Raw genomic sequence first — 19,626 nt, 5'->3', positions numbered from 1 at the left:
TTTACAGTTGTGATAATGGGTTTGGACCCAGGCCTGGCATTTGATAGCCTTGGAGAAATCAGTGCACCCTGAGTGTCAGTTTTCTGGTCTGGAAAACGGAGGTGTCTGTTCATTTCTGACTTCAGAACTCCTTCCTTGGAGGCTGACTAGATAGAGGGAGACACACACATGTGGCTGATCACGTCACCCTTTCTCCCACAGGGTGGAAGCTTTGATGTGGCGGATAGAATGTTCCACAGTGTGAAGAGCACGTGGGAGTCTGCCTCCAAGGAGAACATGAGTGACGTCAGGGAGCTGACACCTGAATTCTTCTACCTGCCCGAGTTTTTAACCAACTGTAATGCAGTGGAGTTTGGTGAGTAGAGGTGTGAGAAAGCCTGGTGAGCCTGAGTGTCAGGGAGCTTGGGATTTCTTCTACAGATCTCCAGCGAAACACTGATTCCATCAGTATCTTTGATGGAAAACTCACCAGGCCCCTAACTAGGACCAGTGTATTGGAGGCAAAGTCTCTGCTGAGTGACAGACATTGTTGCAAAAGTGAGGAAGGATGCTGGGTCCCAGGCTTCCAGGACAGCATCGAGTACCTACCTTGGACAGTGTGGCCTGTTTTCTGAGGATGCAGGGCTCAGTCTGTAGTGAGATAGTAGCCAGCGATCTAGAATGCTTGCCGGTGACTTAGGTCTGGCACTGCCTACCCACACTCTTACCTTGGGGTCCCACCAGCCCCATTTCTGCTGTGTCTGACGGCTGGGTGGCACATCCTCTGTCTTGCAGCCCAGGATGCATCAGGCATTCTTCCTGCTTCAGAGGAGGCACAAACTTGTACAGAGGCCCCAGGCCAGGGTGGGGGAATCCTCTGAGAACTGCACATGTGCTGGGAATCTCTCCCGTAAATGTGTGTGAGAGCAACGTGCTGAGGGGATCGATGGTCAGAGCTGGAGCAGGGTGTAAGGAAGCTCTCTAGCCAGGTCAAGAGAAGCCATGGGTGCTGCAGACAACGCCTGAGGCGGATATTAGCATCTTTCAGGTCCGTCCTTCCTTAGGCTCTCCCTTTTCCTTCAAGTAAGGGTTTGGACCTTGAGTCAGGCCAAGTGAGATCATTTCCCACAAAGCCTCATGTGGTTTCCAGCCCTGGGCACGAGGCCACAGTGCCATGGAGTACTTGAAGCCTTTCCAGTCCTGGTCCAGCCAGCCAGCCTGACGTGGGTCCTTGGTGAGTTTGGCACTGTTTGGGTTCTCAGATGCCTTATGACAGGCACTGGGCAGATCTGGACAGACACAAAGAACAATTCCCAGGAGGCATGGTGAGGCCCAGGATAGGAGGTAATTTGGAGGCTAACAAGTCTGAGATGGAGTACCCTGCAGAGTTTACCTTTGCCTATGGGTCACAGCTATGTCCTCTGAGGAAGACGTGACAGGCTTCGATGAAGAAATGGCAGAGCAGAGACAGCCAGGTGTCACTGGGAGAACAGGTGACTAGGTAGCACCTACTATACGCAGGCACTTCAGGCAGGTGTGGCTTGTCCTAAAGACATGTTCCAGGTGAGGAGGGGGGAGTTAAGCTATAAACAAATACAGACGTGAAACTGCCAGGTGCTGAGAAGTCCCACGAGGACAGCAGTTTGAGAGTGAATTGGAAGGACTTGTGTTATTCCATTCCCCAGGAAGACCCTGGAGCTGAGTCTGGGTGATGAGAAAATGCGGCTAGGCACAGCCTGAAAGCCTGAGACCGGAGAGGGATGTTGTTCGACTCGTGCCATAAGTGCCCTGGAGGGTTCAGGCCAGAGCACTGGAGCATTGCTGAGCACTGGGCATGGCTAGCATTATTTTGTGGGTGCTGTGTGCTTGCTTTTCACGTCTCCTGCCAGCCCTGCAAGGCTTCGTCAGGACCTTCACCCCTACAGATGGAGAAGCTGAGTCGCAGAGAGGTCAAGTAGCGTGCTCAAAGTTGGCAGCTGGTGGAGAGGGGAGACTTGGGCTGGAAGCCAGGCTCCTCTTCTTATTGTCTTGGGACTCGCCATTAAAAACCCACTGTAACTGGTTGAAGACTTAGGAAGATGGTATGCACCAAGAACTTGGCGTGGTGCCCGGCACAGACCTGGGTACTTGCACGCCTGGGTTATCATCACTGGCTTCTCCTGCTGTATCAGTCCCCAGGCCAAAGGCGTTGTTAGTGGCGAGGAAGATGCATCAGCAGTGGTATCAGTAAGACTGTGTGACTTGGAAATCTAGCTCCAGTGTTGTTGGGGAAGCCAGGAAGAGCTCACGAAGGATGCCAACTGTAGGGCCAAGCAGAGGAAGACTGGGGCTCTGCAGAGAGCCGTGGCAGGAAGCAGTGTGATCTGCTAGGATCCAGCTCGCGTTCCAACCTGCAAGGAGCTGGCAGGTGCAGACAACGCAGTTTTAACATCCTTTGCTTTTGAACCTAGTGTGGCCTCACTCATGTCTACTGTTTCCCTTCACACTCAGGCTGCATGCAGGATGGAACAACATCCTCACTCATGTCTACGGTTTCCCTTCACACTCAGGCTGCATGCAGGATGGAACAACATCCTCACTCATGTCTACTGTTTCCCTTCACACTCAGGCTGCATGCAGGATGGAACAACACTGGGAGACGTACAGCTCCCTCCCTGGGCTGATGGGGACCCAAGGAAATTCATCAGTCTGCACAGACAGGTGAGGCACTCCAGGCTCTCCTGATGTGTATGTGTACTGCAGCATCTCCACGGAGTTTTCTGTCTCGCTGGTAGGCACAAACCTTGAGGCTTTGATGTCTGGAGAAACCCGGTAAGGAACAGCACCAGGGAAGTTTAGGTTCCTGGATGTTTAAAGAATACCAGTTTGCTCCGTGACTGCGCTAAGCTGCTGTAATGGGCATCTTGACAGGAAGTGTCATGTCTGATGTTTCCTGGCTGCCCTGGTGGCATGTCAGTGTCCTCATCAGTCTCCCCAGTAGTGCCACCTCCTGACCTATGTTCTCAGTATAGCTCAGAGGTGGTTTGGAGACCCCACAGAGCTCTCACCTACCACCGGGTTTTCCAGGAGCGGAGATGACTGAGCCTGCCACCCAGAAACACGAATGAGGATGGAGGCCAGAGACCACCTGGGGGCACCTGTCTTGGGCCACATTTCTTCTGGGTTAGCTAAAGGAAACAAAAATGTGCTCAGCATCATTAGTCATCAAAGAAACTTATGCAAACCGGAATGAGATGGTACAACACACCAACAATAATAAAAACTGGGTGTTGTGCGTGTTTGTAAGCCCCACGCTAGGAGTGTGGAAACAGAAAGATCCTTGGGGCTCACTGGGGTCTAGCCAGCTCTGCAACTTCCAGGCCTATGAAAGATCTTGTCTTAAAAAAATTAAATGAAAAAAAAAAAAAACGTAAGTGGGGGGGTGGCACCCACGGAAAGGCACCTGCAGTTGGCCTCTGACCTCTAGCTGCATACACACACACACACACACACACACACACACACACACACACACACCTATATTCACAGTGGCTTAAATGTAGAGAACAGAGTTTTTAAAAAGCATGAGTTAGGATTTCATGCTCTTTGGGTTTTTATTTCAGGCTCTGGAAAGCGACTTTGTCAGTGGCAACCTCCACCACTGGATAGACTTAATTTTTGGGTATAAGCAGCAGGGGCCAGCTGCTGTAGAGGCCATGAACACTTTCCATCCCTACTTCTATGGTGACAGAATCGACCTCACCAGCATCAGTGACCCCTTGATCAAGAGCACCATCCTGGGATTCATCAGTAACTTTGGACAGGTACCCAAGCAGGTAGGTACGGCAGGCCACGGCATTCATCTTGCTTTATCAAGAGTGTGGACAGCACAAGCTTGGGAAAGAGAACAAGGATGTTCTATCCTGTTAGGAGTGAAGACAGTGAGTGGTAGGAAGGGAGAATCATCCCCAGCCTTCAGAACCAGAACCCTACCCGCTTACCTCTTGAAGAGGTAGGATGATATCATTAACATGGGACAAATGCTGTGTTCCTCTGTTACATATGTGAGAGATACTATGATGTTACTATTATTAGTATATTTTCTATTGTTTTTCCTAATGAGTTGAGATATTAAGTAGCTGAAAATGCTCTCCTAAGGACCTCCTCAGCAAGGGTAGCTTTTGCCCAGGCGGCTTGGGAGAGAAGAGAATTGGCAACCAGGAGAGCTTGTCCTATGACTTGGAGAAAACAGACATCGCTGTCTGAGCCCCAGGCCCTTCATCTATAACATCTGAGGACCCTGCTGACACTCCCGTTTCGATGGAGGAAGGCCAGCCCTGATAGTGCCCAGAGTAGGGTACAGCTGTGATGCACGTGGTGACAGCTCCTTTCTAAAGCATCTTCCTCCTAATAACCTGTGTGGTGTGTTTGTATATACCTCCAGATCTTCACTAAACCCCACCCATCCAGGAACACCACAGGGAAACCTCCAGTGCCTGGAAAGGATCCCTCCGCCCCCGCCAGCCTTCCAGGCCACTCACAGTCCTTCCTCCACAACCTGCCAGCACTAAGACCTTCTCAAGTCACAGTCAAAGGTGATTGCCTGGGCTTGCATTGTCTCAGGGTTCTCTCTTAGGAACTGTATTCCTCCAGGACAGTGGTTCTCACCCTTCCTAATGCTCTGACCCTTTAATATAGTTCCTCATGCTATGGTGACCCCCCTACCATAAAATTATTTTCGTTACTACTTCACAACTGTAATTTTGCTACTGTTATGAATCGTGGTGTAAATATCTGATATGCAGGATGATATCTGATATACAACCTCTGTGAAAGGGTCGTTCAACCCGGCAAAGGGGCTGTAAACCACAGGTTGAGAACCGCTGCTCTAGGAGTTCAAGGGCACGGGCTTGGGAAGTAGTGGGTTTTGTAATTGCTGTAACAATGGGTATTGGAGGGTGGTCTCTGTTCTGGTGTCTAGGACTTCTAGGTAAGACCTTAACTTCTAAGACCCACATGTCTGTCTGTCTGCCTGCCTGCCCCCCGCCCCCATATACACACACCCGTCTCTCTTGCGTACATGTACAAACACATTCCATATGTACCCTCACAAAGATGGACAACAGGCTCTTAAACCCCCAGATGCATGTATGCATAGAGTTTGTAGCTAAGGACATGTGTCCTGGGGCAGGTGCCTGTGAGTCCCAGCCTCACAGCTTCTTAGCTGTGTGAACTGTAGAACTCTGGAAGAGGGTAGTTTTCTCATAACAACTTGCAAAGGGAAAGAGAGCGGTATCTGCCACCATGATGGAGGGCAGGTCTCATGACTGAATACACACTGAACACAGTCTCCTCCCACATTGTGCATACCTGTGCTGGCCGGGAAGCATACTCTGAGAGGGCATCATTATTTCTGCTCCTCCAAGGAGACTTGGTGAGGAGGAAGGGGTAGACTTCCCTGGGATAACAGGCTTGGGATACCAGCTGGTCATCAGCAAGCTGAACATTGAGCTGGATTCCAACTGGAGCCAGGAATGGTTTCTAGAGTTTAGCTAGTGAAACTGTGGTAGGAACAAGGCCACATGCCAGGGTCCCTCCAAGGTAGTGCAGGAAAGGTAGGTGGACAGTCACCCAAACCCTATGGATTTGGATCATCTGCCCCAACAGACAGTCTGGGCTTCTTCTGGTATCACTGTGTAAGAGTCACTGAAATGTGTGAGTCCCAGTAAGAGGCGCTCAGGAAGGGGTACCTAAGCCAACAGAGCCTGGGTGCATGGCTCCCGGCCAGGCTGTGTGCATGGTGCGGGTCTCTATTCTGTAGTGTCTTCTCCCAGTGAAAGGGGGTGCTTTCCTCATTGCATAGAGCACTATACTCACTGGGGAGCAGATATGTACCTTTTCTCTCTAGGGTCCGAGTCCCCAAAGGGGGCCATTGGCCACATTGTCCCGACCGAGAAGACTATCCTGGCAGTGGAGAAGAACAAAATGCTGCTGCCTCCTCTCTGGAACAGGACCTTCAGCTGGGGCTTCGATGACTTCAGTTGCTGTCTGGGGAACTATGGCTCTGACAAGGTGAGAGCACGTGGTGGTGGTGTGGTGGGGGGACAGGGACAGGGTTCTGGAGTCTTGACCCTCTCCCAGGTGGACATCAGGCTGGCAGAGCACACTGTCACCTTCACAGCCAACTCTGACTGGTCACGAGGCTACACAAAGCCCATCCAGATGTGTATTCAGTCTGGGCGGGAGTTCCTGGGCTCCTCCCACCCCAGGTACTACTCAGATGAGAGCCACCGCTCAGGTTGAACATTTAGCATCTTGCAAGAGCAAACTTGCTCTCTTTCTCTGCTTAATGGTCCCATCCTACTGTTTGGCCTCCCTGTTGTCTCCACCCTTTTCACAGACCCCTCGCTACCCAGATCCCCTCCTACCCAACCCGATTATATACAATGAATCCTCTACATCCCGTGTTTCTAGCCCTTCTCATTCTAACCTGGCAATCATCAAAACTAGCCCCTCCCCCCAAGTCCCCTTCCAGTCCTACCACTGTCTCAGACTGAGCTGCACCCCCACGCCCCAACTCGAATGGTTTTCACAGTATCTGAATAGCTGTGCAGGGGTCTGCAGGTCTCTCCCAACTGGCTGGAGTAGGAGCCCCTCCGTGGAGACAGGTCTAGGATGGCCTAGGTTTAGTCACCTGAGCTCGGCTGTGGAACCTAGAACATGGCCCCCATTCCCTGGGCACCCTAGGTTTACCTGTGCACTCCTTATTTCTCCCACCTGGTTTCTCAGTGTCTGCTGGTCCTATGTCAGCCTTCATTCTCCGTCTCTCACAGATCCTGATGACATTTGAGAACCTCGCTGCCTGGGGCCCCTGTCTGTGCGCTGTGTGCCCATCCCCTACAACGATCGTCACCTCTGGAACCAGCGCAGTGGTGTGTGTGTGGGAGCTCAGCCTGGTCAAAGGCCGCCCGAGAGGCTTGCACCTCCGGCAGGTACGTGCTTCTCATAGGTGTGATGTCTCTGGCAGCCATGGTGCCAAAGAACAACCAAGTTCCCTGGTAGGTAGAAGTGTTGCCTCTCTCTAGAGCATGGGACCCAGGAGCAGAAGGCAGTCCACAGCTGCCATTTGGGAATCGTTTCAATCCCTGGGTAGATCTGACGAGCAGACAGAGCAGGCACCTCCCTGGAGGCCCAACTGTATGTAGTGCAGGATCCTGGGGGCACACACAGCTGCTTCCATGTTGCTCAGGGCCAGGAAAGTGAGTCTCCTGGGCCAGATGATGCTTTAGGGCATTTGCCCTGGCTGCCCACACAGCATGTTCACAGGTATCATCCCACTTTACCTTCTAACAGCCCTGGGAAAGGAGAACCATTATCTTCCCTTCAGTCTTGGTTAAAAATAAACAAGTTACAAAGAAACCAAGCGGCTCCTCCCAGTGCGTAGATCTGGAAAATGGAACCTTTTCAGACGGGAGGTGATGTGAACAGAGGGAGAACCCACAGCAGGCTGGGAACAGAGACCTCCAGCTACTCGTCAAAGGGGGCCTGCCCTTGACCTGTATTCTTAGAGGTCATTATGAAATAGGTTCAAAACAGTTACGAAAGTGTTTATTTTTAAAGATGTGAAACATTAAAGACAAATTTAAATTCACTTTAAAAATATGAAATTCTCTGCTTCCTCTATAGAAATTTTTCATTTTTGCATAGTATCAACCCCTATATGCATATTTATACCTTTCTCAGTCTTATATGGATATTTTTGTTCCATTTTCAGTCGGCTTATCAAATTGTTTTCATTTTTCTACAGCCTGTATAATTTGCATTTCAATTGTTCCAGATGATTCCATTTCCATAAAATTACATTTCAATTGTTATGTCAGTATACCACGGTTTAATAAACCGTTTCTTCTAAAACTAGACAATTAGGTTATTTCCAACTTTTAACCATTTTCAACAGTGCCACAGAAAACATGTTATATATATGCTGTTTGCTTCTGACTAATTGTTTTCTTACGATGTATTTTGAGGAGAATGACTGAGCAATGACACAAAGTTTTCCAGAATTATTCTATAAGCTCTCCAATGCCATCAACAGTTTATTGAGACTAGCCACCTGATTGCAACCACCACCGTGGAGAATTATTTTGAGAGGTTTTATTTTATTGTGTTGTATTTATATTTTGCTACTTAGATCTAAGATGATAAAACAAAGTTATTTTAACTGACATGCATTTTGCAAAAAAAGAAATAAAGAAGAAAAGAAAAGAAAGAGCCCATTCAATACACCTTTAGAACTGCTGGGCTCTGCCTCAATCTCCTGGCCTTCCCAGACTGCAGGGCGCTGGGTGCCTCCTGATGCTGCAGTTTCTGGGGCGATGGATGTCAGCAAATCGTGTCTATATATGCAGTGCCGTACCCTGCCATGCACACTGGCCTCTCTGCACAGCACAGGCCAGCTTGGTTCCACAATGCAGCCTGTGTTGCCACTCAGGCTCACAGCTATCCTCTCTGAAGCCCCGAACCCTCCGTTGGGGTCCCTTTGTGTCTTTTGGAGGTGTTATATCATCTGTGGTCAGAATTTAATCATCAGACTCAGGTCATTCTGGAAGACTGGAGAATTCGTATCAAATCTCTTCCTTCCTCTGTTTATTTCCATGCTCTTGAGACAACACACATCTTTTTCAGTGGGTCATGTCCAGAGATTTGCCACCACCATCTGGTTGGTGTCACATTAGGCTCCATTGAGGACACAATTTTTAATAGCTGTGGTCAGGCAATATGACAGCTTTGAAAAATGATGACCCCAGGGAGTGAGCAGTTTGTCTCTGCCAGGACTGGGGCTCTAGCCATGGTCGAGCCAGGCCAGTCCCTTTCAGGATGCCACCTCTGCACTCCTGGCTGGTTCCAAGGAATGCCAGGCATATCCAGACAGAGAACCACCTCAGGCTTTCTGGGTGCCCTCTGGGCTGCTTAGGGTGGGATCCTCACCATAGCCAGGAGCAATGCGCCCAGAAGGAACTTGGCCCCCTAGCTGTCTGGAAAGAGCTGTCTCCACAGCCATCTGTGAATCAAGACTGAAGGCTGAGAGCAAGTGGTTCAAACCTGAAGGCTAAGCGCAAGTCCCCCAAGACACCACAGGACATGCACTCATATCCAGAGGTCTGAAAAAGTCACATTTTATGTCAGCGAGATAATTCAGCGGGTAAGGGTATTAGCTGTCAAGCCTGTCAGCCTGAGTTTGATCTATATCTTTAGTCAGACCCAGTGGCTCATGCTGGTAATTCTAGCACTGAAATCCCAGTTTAGGCTGGAGATTTGTGAGTTCAAGATCGGCCTTGGCTATATTGCCAATAGCCCTTTCTTGATACAAAACAACAAAAGGTTGAACATTTTTTAGATTGTTATTTTTTTATTTTTCTCTCATATATTACACCACAACTGCAGTTTCCCCTCTCTCCACTACTCCCAGTCCCTCCCCTGCACCTCTCTTCTCTCCTAGATCCACTCCTAGGCAACCCAATAGGAGGAAAAGGGTCCCAAGAGCAGGCGAAAGAGTCAGAGACACCCCCACTCCCACTGTTAGGAGTCCCACAAAACATTAAGCTAACAATCACAGCATGTATGCAGAGGACCTAGTGCAGCCCCTGCAGTCTCTGTGAGTCCCCAAGTGCCCTACTTAGTTGTTTCTGTGGCCTGTGTTCCTGTGTTGTCCTGCAGTCTTCCCAGTCTGGTTCAAGGACTGCTTTGTTTCTGAGTCTCCCACAGTGCAGTACACCTCCAACTTGAGTATGCATGAGATTTCTTGCATGGGAGGGAATGCAGGTTCCAGGGCTCCATCATGAGAGTTTCTAATTTAGAAGAGCGGGGGTATATCCAATATCCACTAAGACCCCAGATTTGATGAGGCTGCTGGTCTGGGCCTTTGCCATTTGAAACCTTTGTGTACTAACAGTGCTAGGGGCTGCTTCAGATTCAAGAAGAATGCAGAGAGGGACAAAGCATAAGGACACTCTGGGCTGGATTACTACAAAGGGACTATCGCTTCTCCCCAGGTAGACCTCACGTCCTAGAAGTGGATGCCACCAAGAGGCCAACATACATGTGTGTTGTTGGTTGCTTCTTATTCTTTTGGGGAGCCTGCCACCCAGCTCCCAGATAAATCGCACACGGAGGCTTATTCATAATTATGAAGGCCTGGTCTTAGCTTGGCTTAGTTTCTAGCCAGCTTCCCTTAACTTAAATTATTCCATCTACCTTTTGCCTCTGGACTTTTCCTGTTCTCTTACTTTTGTAAATCTTATTCTTACTCTATGGCTTGCTGTGTAGCTGGGTGGCTGACCCCTGGAGTCCTTCTTCTCTGGCTCCTAGCTCTCCTCTTTTCTCTCCTCCCAGATTTATATATATATACATATATATATACATATATATATGTATATATATATAAATAAAATCTCTGCCTGCCAGCCCCAACCATCCTTTCTCCTGCCTTGCCCATTGGCTGTTCATATCTTTATTAGACCATCAGGTGTTTTACACAGGCACAGTAACACAGCTTCAGAGTCAAACAAATACAACGTAATCAAAAGTAACACACCTTAATATTCCACTACACACATGCACTCCCCCCTGCCCCCACACATAGACACACTTGTCTGTAAAATCATTGACTCACTCTGAATCTGTTTCCTCTTCTGGGGCCCAGAAGCAAAGGAAGCCCACTAACAGCTGTGTGTGTCTCTCTCCTCACCTCTGGTCATGCCTCCTGTTCCTAGGCTTTGTATGGACACACCCAGGCTGTCACATGCCTGGCAGCCTCAGTCACCTTCAGCCTCCTGGTGAGTGGCTCCCAGGATCGCACTTGTACCCTCTGGGACCTGGACCACCTCTCTCGAGTGGCCTGCCTGCCTGTCCACCGGGAAGGGATCTCAGCCGTTGCCATCAGTGATGTTTCGGTGAGACCTTCTTCACGTCTCCGTGTCTGGGTTCACTCACCATGTCCTTGAGCCTGCACTATAGTATGTTGGACAGTGCCACAAGAAAAAACCCAGGGACAGACATACGCTGGTCACTCTCAAATGTGGATCAGGCCCCATGTGTGCCAACCATCCCTTGCCAATGGAAGGTAGGGCACTAGGAGGGTTTTGCTCTGGTGTAGGCACAGCAAGGTTGAATGGGAAGATCTGCCCATGCCAGAGCAAGGCTCAAGATGTAAACGAATCTTTTAGGAGACATTAGGGCAACCTCTCCCTGAAGGTTACTTCTGAAAGGGCGTTGCTCCTCGTTGGCACCCCTGTATGCTGTCCTCCACTAGATGAAATCCAAAATTTCTTCATGGAGGCAGTGCTAGACCGCCAATCAAAGGCCCCTTATCCAGAGAAACAGGGTCAACCTTCAGGCTATGTCTTCTACAGCAGTCAAGATGTGGTTAGGAACCAGGACCTTGGAGGAGCCCACCAAAGCCTGGGTCAGTGTCCTAAAGCACAGATTTATTTTGGCCCCATTTCAGAAGTTTCAGTCTGTGCTCATCTGGCTCCATTGCTTGGGGCCTGAGTTGAGAAGGGGCATTTAAAATGGGCATAGTGGAGCAGAGTTGCTCATGGCATGGCATCCAGGAAACAGAGTGCCCAGAAAGGGCACAGACAAGATATACCCTTAAAAGGTATGCCCCCAGTGGCCCGTTTCTTCCAACCTGGAAAAACCTAGTTTCTACCACATCTCAACAAGACCATCAAACTATGAATGTGTAAGTGGGTTCATGAGATTGGAAGCCTTGAGAGAAGATGCGAAGTTGAGGTACTGAGGTGCACAAACTGGGTGACCAAGCATGTGCTGTGGATGCTGCTGGTGAATCTTGCCTAGAATAAAGCCAGCTCTCATTGCTGTAGGGAACCATTGTCTCCTGTGCCGGAGCTCATTTGTCCCTGTGGGATGTCAATGGACAGCCCCTGGCCAGTATTACCACAGCCTGGGGCCCAGAAGGAACCATAACATGCTGCTGCATAGTAGAGGGGCCAGCGTGGGATGTGAACCACGTCATCATCACAGGGAGTCAGGATGGCATGGTTCGGGTAAGTGTGTTTTGGGCAGAATGAGTACACAGGATAATAATTGTGTTTATCTCCTTTTTTTCACTGCCTCCATGGGTCAAGTACTGCATATGGAATTTGAAAAATACTTCATACTAGATATCTACAGCAAATCAAGGGAAAGGTGGTGTTTTTTCATGGCCAAGAGAAAGTGAGAGACAAGGAGAGAGAATATGGTATTGCACATACATATACACACATAATGAAGTGTTATAAGGTATGAAGGTATGAATGATGAATGGTCAAGTTAAGTAGTTTATAGCACAATACTGAAAAAAAATGTATAAAATGAATCAACCCAACCTGCTAACCCATTCATCCACCCACACTCTCTCTACCCACATAACTGATTGTTTCTCTCTCTACCCATTGGCTCACTCACCCATTACTCATCCAAGCTTTTGTCCATCTTTCTATTCATCCATTAATCCATCCCATCCAGCTATCTAACCATCCATCTATCCGTCTACCCACTTACTTAACTCTTAATATCATGCTGTCAAGGAGTTCCCATAATCCACTGCAGGCCCTTTTCATTGGGACACTCAGTTTTTAGAAGAGAAGAAAATGTAAAATGCTACACATGCAGTATGGGTCAGGGTTAAGATAATCAAGAGTGCCGTGAGCTTTAGAAAGGAGGAAGAACAAGGCTCAGGTTGGTTTTTATGAGACTGGTAGGGAGGATGAAAGAATGGGTGAAGAATTCTCACCCACAACACTGACCTGTGAGAACATGGTGCTTCTGGAAGAGAGATGGAGTGATGCAGGAGGGCTCCAGTGAAGAGTGTATTTCCCTCTGGCAGACATACCTCAGGAGAGGTGGCGTTTGAGCTGAGTTCTAAGGATGAGGAACATCTGGTATATGGGGAGGCCAGCATGAAAGGCAAGAGATGAGCCGGAGGAGAGATGCCCCCAGGAAGATCTCCTACAGTATTCTCAGTGAGGGGTATGTGACCTGTGTCCTTAGCTAGCCAGGGCATGAAAGGTCACAAAGACACAGGGTTAGTGGGTATGATCTGAACCCAGATGAGAAAGAGGAACTGGGGTGACTGAGCCGAGAGTCTCCCTTCTCCGAGTCTGCTGCAGGCATGTGTAGGAGTGATGCACACTCAGCCTTCATTCACTCAGTGACTGGGCCCCGGGGGGCCTCCCAGCCCCGCTGTGTGAGGTGCAGGGGAGTGCACAGACACATTTGAATGGTTGCTAGCTCTGCCTTCAAAGGATGGAAAGTCCAGACCAGGCTGGGGAGAAGCCATCTGCGGTCATCCTGAGGACTCTCACGCTCTAGGTTTAGGATCAGACCCAGAGGACAGGTGGGCCCAGAGGTGATGGAACAAGAATGGGAAGGCATTGACTCAGTGACGATGTGACAAATAGGTGGTGGGGTGTAAGGTTAGATAAGTCAGGGGAGGAGCTGGGGATGTGGATCAATGCCTTAAATACATGCCTGATCATGAAGACCTGAATTCAGATCTCCAGCGCCCATGCAAAAGCTAGGTTTAAAATAAAAAGTGGTTTGTGTGTGAAATCCAGGCATTAGGCAGTGATGACAGGGGCTTGCTAATTCACCAGTCTAGCTGAGATGGTAAATTCTTTAGTGAGAAATCCTGTTTCAAAACATAGGAAGGAGAATGAAAATCAGACAAAATTGACATCTGACCTCTACATGCTTATACATGGATGTGTGTGCCTTCATACATGCATGCATGCTCTCTCTGTCTCTGTCTCTGTCTCTCTGTCTCTCTGTCTCTGTCTCTGTCTCTCTGTCTCTCTCTGTCTCTCTCTGTCTCTCTGTCTCGTCTCTGTCTCTGTCTCTGTCTCTGTCTCTGTCTCTCTCTCTCACACACACACACACACACACACACACACACACACACACACACAACTGATAAAGAGTTGTAGAAAGGGCGAGGAGAAGATCCACTTCAGAGATTCGGGGAAGTGAGTGAAACCACCTGAACTGCAGCTGTTAGAGGCTGAACCACCACAGGGGGAGCTGAAGCCTAAATAACCGTTTTCCTGATACTAAGACCAGAAGTGAATGCTCAGGCATATCCCCATCCTAAGTGTGAGGGGATAGGGAATGGCCACCCTGACCCCGAAGGCAGGATAATTCTACGAGGCCGTGACATTTTCTCTTTTCTGGACAGATTTGGAAGACAGAAGATGTGAAGATGTCTGTTCCCAAGAAGGCAGTGTCAGAGGAGCCCTCCACTGAGCCTCTCAGCCCCAGAGGTACCTGCTTGAAGAGCATAACTCCCATTGCCCCCCTGTACTCCTCTCTCCCTGCCTTGACGCCAGGGCTGCAGCCCCACCCAGAGCTTAGGGAAGCCAGAGAAACTCTGGAAAGTGCTGCCAGGATAGGGACTCTTTTCATTGCTTTCCATTCTGTGATCCCATATCTGATGGATACAGCTCAGGGGTGCAAAGGTAGACTTTGGCTGATGACATTTCAGCCCATCACTGGAGAGAAAGCGTGGTGTCAGGAGTGACTCCACCTGTGACAGTGAAGTGTGACATGGCAGATGTTCCCATGCAGCAGAGTAGGGACAGAGCACTAGACCAGGACCAGCACTGGGTATGACACTGATAGGTGCATCCCTCATGACATGTTCCTGCCAAACACTTCCCACCCCTTACACGCTCTATAGCCTTCGAAACAGTGCTGTAGGCTGGAGTCACAGCATTCTAAACATGAACCCAAGGGACATTTCAGATCCAGACAATGGCAGGGGGCATCAGAGAATATTTTGTGTCCTACAAGTATCTGGTGGACCATGAAGCTGTATGAGAAGCCCTGGTAAGCCCTCCATTGGACTCTGGTACTCACTGGACCAGTGGACAATGATATATATGGTGGGTGTCAGGGGCCCCGGGGCTTCAGGGGTGCATATGTCCCCATGTTCTTCTTTGATGCTCTCTGATGGTCCTGGAAAGCCAGAGTTCACAGCCCAGGACCTGGATGTAGCTGATTAGCAGCCTGTAAACAGAAGAGAGGGGCCACTCTCCCAGGGCGGAGGAGGTAGATCTACTGCACCTCCGATGCCCCATTAGCCCTCATTATGTCCTCTTCCAATTCATCCAGGGGCTTACTACACATGTACTGCCCCATCCTGGGACTCAGCCCAAGCCACTGAAAAAGCTCAGAGTTGCTGGGCTGGCAATGTCACATACATTCCCGGGTGATATGCACAAACACAAGAGGACCACTGTCTGGGGGCAAAGCCTTCTCATTGTGGCAGGTAAGAGTGAAGGGCAAAACCCTTCTGCCGTCTCCACCACCAAGGCTATCAACAGGGCTAAGCTGTCAGAGAGCATGATACACTCTAACAAAAATGCTTCTCATGCACGCCCCCCCCCCTTCTCACTGCAGTCCTGCAGGAGATTTTAGCAAGGTGCCCATCTTAGAGACAGGGAAACCGAGACACAGGGAGGCTCAGTGACTTGCCTGAGGTTATCCCGAAAGCTCGCCAGTGTTCTCACTTCTGCCACTACAGCAGCCAGTCATCCTGACCTCAAATGCAATCACACCATCCATCATCATACTTGGAGAGTTCCCCAGTCTGCCAAGTACTCCTGTTAGCTCCCAGACCAGTGACCGTTCACAAGAGAGGACTTTCTTCAACCCCACAGGGCTACCTTGGCCATATAGTGGCCATTTTCAATTAGTTTACCTCTATTGCAGGTTTCGTGCCTTCCTGATTCATCCAGACTCCCATTTGTGAGTTCTTCTGCAAGCACACACAGACATTTGCTGGGGATCCTCTATACCCTACATTCTATCTACACTGAAAATCCCTTCCTTCAGCATTTCTGGGGATTTGTCAATAATCTCAATTGAGTCAGAGCATAAACATCACAAAACCAAGAGCTGTGTCCAGTTCAATGTCCTAGTTCCTCCAGGTGATTGGAGACCATGAGAAGTCAGTCCATCTCAGCGTGAGAGAGACGCACATGGCTGTGTGCTCTTTGGAGCTCTGTGCTTCCCTGGAGAGCAGCAACCACACTCCCTCCCCTGCTTCTGCCCCACGGGAGCATCCAGCTCAGGGATCTTTTTCCCTTGGCTATTTATGAAGCATGTCTCATGTACATGTGTATGACATTGAAAGTCATATGGATCTCAGGATCAGCTGCCCCTTCATAACCAAAGGTGTGAGTTCAGCTCCTGACCCACAGATCCTCAGTATAGGGCAGAGGATCCCCAGTTTCTGTTCAGCACCAATAGTAGTGGCCACACAGTCGGAGGAACAGGAAGAGGACCGAGCTGTAGACCCAACTCCATCCCCACAGCTAGTGTGGCCCTGTTTCTTTTCTGCTAGCTGAGAATATTTCCCATGATTCCAATCGTGTAGGGTGCTGGGGACAGAGACATAATAGACACAAATATACTCCACAGAGTTTATTCCTCACACTTCTAAAAAACTCTCCTCTTGGAATACAGATGATGGCATTAGGGAAATTACCAGATGGTTTCCTGCTGTCAGGGAATTCCAGGGTCCACACTATTCCCCTGTTATCTGTCCTGACCGGAGGTCACAGCTGCCCTGCAGAACTCACAGTCAGGATCAGGGTTACAAGAAGGATGAAATGACAAGGTGGTGCACATACAGTTAAAATAAATCGCATTGAGCCTCTGTTAAAGTCAACGAATTTGAGAACAAATCTGTGAGCACAGCCCACTGGAGGTCTCCAAGAAGGAAGCATGATGCCCTCATCATACTGCTCAAAGCTGTTTTCTTGGAAAGAGATCAGAATTAAGTAGGACACATGAGTATTTGCATATGTGTCCTATTGGTGTGTATGTTATAACACCGCCTCAAATGTCTTAAAGGGCAAGAAAGGAAATCTGCAAACATTGAGGATATGCATTTTGGGCAGTTGTAATCTAATTTCTGCCTGGAACTCATTTATTCATCATTTGTGGTAAGAGCTGGACCACCGGAGCATGATTTGCTTCAGAAAGCAGCTCCTAGATTTGGACTCAGGGAAAGCGTGATGTTTGGACTTGTGCTCGGATTTCCAAGTGTCTCTCTCTGTCTATGAGCAGTGCTCTCCACTCATAGCCTCATGTATTCCCTGGTGCATTGAACCTTCTGCACCACCTTCTGGCCACTTCAGCACCGCTGGGGGCGTGGGGGTGTGCAGCAGCTTTCAGGTCCTGAGACAGGGACGTGCCCACCCGCTGTTTCTCCATCTCACCCTTCACATTGAAGGAATGACTGTCTGTCTCCAAATGTAGTCATTAGAATGAGTGAAGTAACAATCATTGAGTTATATTTTTTTGAGAAAATTCTCTCAGCATTTAATTATTGGTTGGGCGTGAGAGGATTTAGCTAAGTTGATAATGCAGACTTTATGTAATTTATTTTTACTAAGCAATTACAGGCTGCATTACACCCTGGCAGCAAGGTATTGTGGGGCATCTTATTAAGCATAAAGCCAGTAAACACTGATGAACAATTTTGCTGAACTAGGCATGCAATTTAGAAAGCAATAATACACAAATCCAATTTGGTACACAATGGATACCGCGGCACGTCAGCACATGTAACTATCACAGCCTGCAAATTAAATTGGGACGGCCCTTTTTGCAACAGCACAGGCCAAGATTAAATATATTTTCCCCCTCAATTTAACAAGTTGCTGACCACAAATATAAATGTTTGTATCTGTGTGGTCCTATGTACGGGCTTGTGCATGAAGCCACTGGATGCGCTAACTTTTCTCTCTCATGCTTTCTACAGGGCACAAGTGGGCCAAGAACCTTGCCCTGAGCCGAGAGCTGGATGTCAGTGTTGCTTTGAGCGGCAAGCCTAGCAAAGCAAATCCTGCTGTGACAGCTCTGGCCATAACTAGGTAAGAGTAGCCTGCTTTCTCCAGGACTCCAGCAGAGGGCGCTACAGCCAACTTTGCTAAATTCCACCATTTCCAGCCGGGTTTAGGGATCAGACCCAGGAAAGTCACATCACTACAGCGACCCAAGCGAACCCATCTTGTTGTGATCCCCATGCTCTCTACCTCATGAATATGCACAGATTCATGAAGAAATGCAAATGGCAGAGAAGGATATTTTGTAGTTTTGTCTCCAAAGGGTCCTTTTGTCCTAAATCCCACTAGTGACTGCAACTTGCTAATGATGGTCTTCGCACATGAACGGGAAATGCCTTTTGAAGTCCCTTAGCCAATGAAGAGCAGTCTCAAAGATGACACTGGGTTCTCATTATTTTAGTTGTCATGGTGACCCAGTTAACCCTTCTAGGGAGATGTAGTCTCAAGAGCAGCTGGCTTTCCACCATTCTTTGCTCTCTCACTGGCCTATAGTAGCCCCCTGAAGTCCCTGGTGTGGGGAGTGCAGTGTTCTGATGCCAGGCTGGCCTGTGTGAGATGGCATGGGTGTGGGGCTGGAAAAGAGTAGACCTGAGCTCTTTCTTCACTGGACCACATGCCAATCCTCTGCCAGGATGACGGCTGCTTCCCTCCTGGGCAAGCTGCTCTCCCAGAGCTACAGCTGGAGAGATGGAGGGGGACTTCAGCCAGCTCCTCAGAACCTCAGCTCTCCCACCCCGCCCCATGCTTCAGGATCTGCGACAGTCCCCTCTCAAAGCTCCCACCCCCATCCTCAGGTCCACACAGAGTTCATTCCTCCCACTCCGTCCCTCAGAGTCAGAGGGGACAGGACAGGGGCAGTTTCACTGTGTCCTGGATACAGCCCCACATGCTGTGCTTTCCTGAGTTCTGGCTGGGGTGTGCGGGTCTCATGAGATGACCTCCAGTGCTCTTACCTTTTCTTTTTCTTCTCAAGAAACCAGACCAAGCTCTTGGTTGGCGACGAGAAGGGGAGAATCTTCTGCTGGTCAGCGGATGGGTAGGAGGAAACAAGTGTGGAGGCCCCACCCTTGCAGCTGGGTGTCCTGGGATCTGCAGCAGCAGGCTGCAGGCGTCGAGGTGATGTGCAGCCTGGGCTCTATACCCAGAGCAAGCTTCTGGGGGCTCGACTCCCCACAGTTATCAAGGAATCCCCAATGTTTGCACTGTGTACCCCAAACATCTCTGTGGTCCACACGACTTCATATAAAGGATTCTGGTAGACATTTATGCTGGAAACTGACCTGCTAGTGATAAGTTGCATAGAAAATTTACGTGTGACTCATCTTCCCAAGGGTTATCGTACTGGAAACAAAAAGGAAGGGGTATTGGTTCATGGAACTCACCCTGTTGTCTTTATTTTATTAAAACACCATTTCTAAATGGAAGGCTGTCTCCTTGCCCAATTTTGTCTGAATTCTTACAAGTCAGCAGGGCCACGGAATGGGTGGCATTGATGAGCAAACTGGTACTCACCAAAGGGCCACACACACGCACACACATGACTGCCACACGTGACTGGTACTGACATCAGATAGGGCAATACACCAGGCCTGGTCATCCCTACCCCAACTTTACAGTAGAAGCGTGTAGTGGTTCCCAGCCAGGTGCCAGCTTGACCCTCTGTCCATTCCTACCTGTTGATCAAATGTCCCCATCCCTCACACTGATTTTGAGCTGTTGCACATCTTGGAGAACTATTTAATGGACTAAAACT

At 49.1% G+C, this 19,626-nt stretch overlaps 1 protein-coding gene across 1 annotated transcript in view; it reads left to right on the top strand.

The window, feature by feature from the left end:
* Positions 1 to 19,293, top strand: part of Wdfy4 (WDFY family member 4) — a 229,276-nt gene extending 209,983 nt beyond the window's left edge. The window contains exons 51-61 of the mRNA XM_059273136.1: positions 202 to 355; positions 2,588 to 2,679; positions 3,582 to 3,794; positions 4,403 to 4,553; positions 5,846 to 6,030; positions 6,792 to 6,950; positions 10,731 to 10,910; positions 11,844 to 12,026; positions 14,195 to 14,279; positions 17,789 to 17,900; positions 18,847 to 19,293. Of these exons, the coding sequence (XP_059129119.1) occupies positions 202 to 355; positions 2,588 to 2,679; positions 3,582 to 3,794; positions 4,403 to 4,553; positions 5,846 to 6,030; positions 6,792 to 6,950; positions 10,731 to 10,910; positions 11,844 to 12,026; positions 14,195 to 14,279; positions 17,789 to 17,900; positions 18,847 to 18,913 (1,581 nt within the window). The 3' untranslated portion in view covers positions 18,914 to 19,293. The remainder of the gene's footprint in view (positions 1 to 201; positions 356 to 2,587; positions 2,680 to 3,581; positions 3,795 to 4,402; positions 4,554 to 5,845; positions 6,031 to 6,791; positions 6,951 to 10,730; positions 10,911 to 11,843; positions 12,027 to 14,194; positions 14,280 to 17,788; positions 17,901 to 18,846) is intronic.
* The last annotated feature ends 333 nt before the right edge of the window (positions 19,294 to 19,626 follow it).

This window comes from Peromyscus eremicus, chromosome 9, assembly GCF_949786415.1.
Source record: "Peromyscus eremicus chromosome 9, PerEre_H2_v1, whole genome shotgun sequence".
Lineage (NCBI taxonomy): Eukaryota > Metazoa > Chordata > Mammalia > Rodentia > Cricetidae > Peromyscus > Peromyscus eremicus.
Note: the sequence above shows the minus strand (reverse complement) of the source record. Positions and strands in the feature narration are given on the sequence as shown.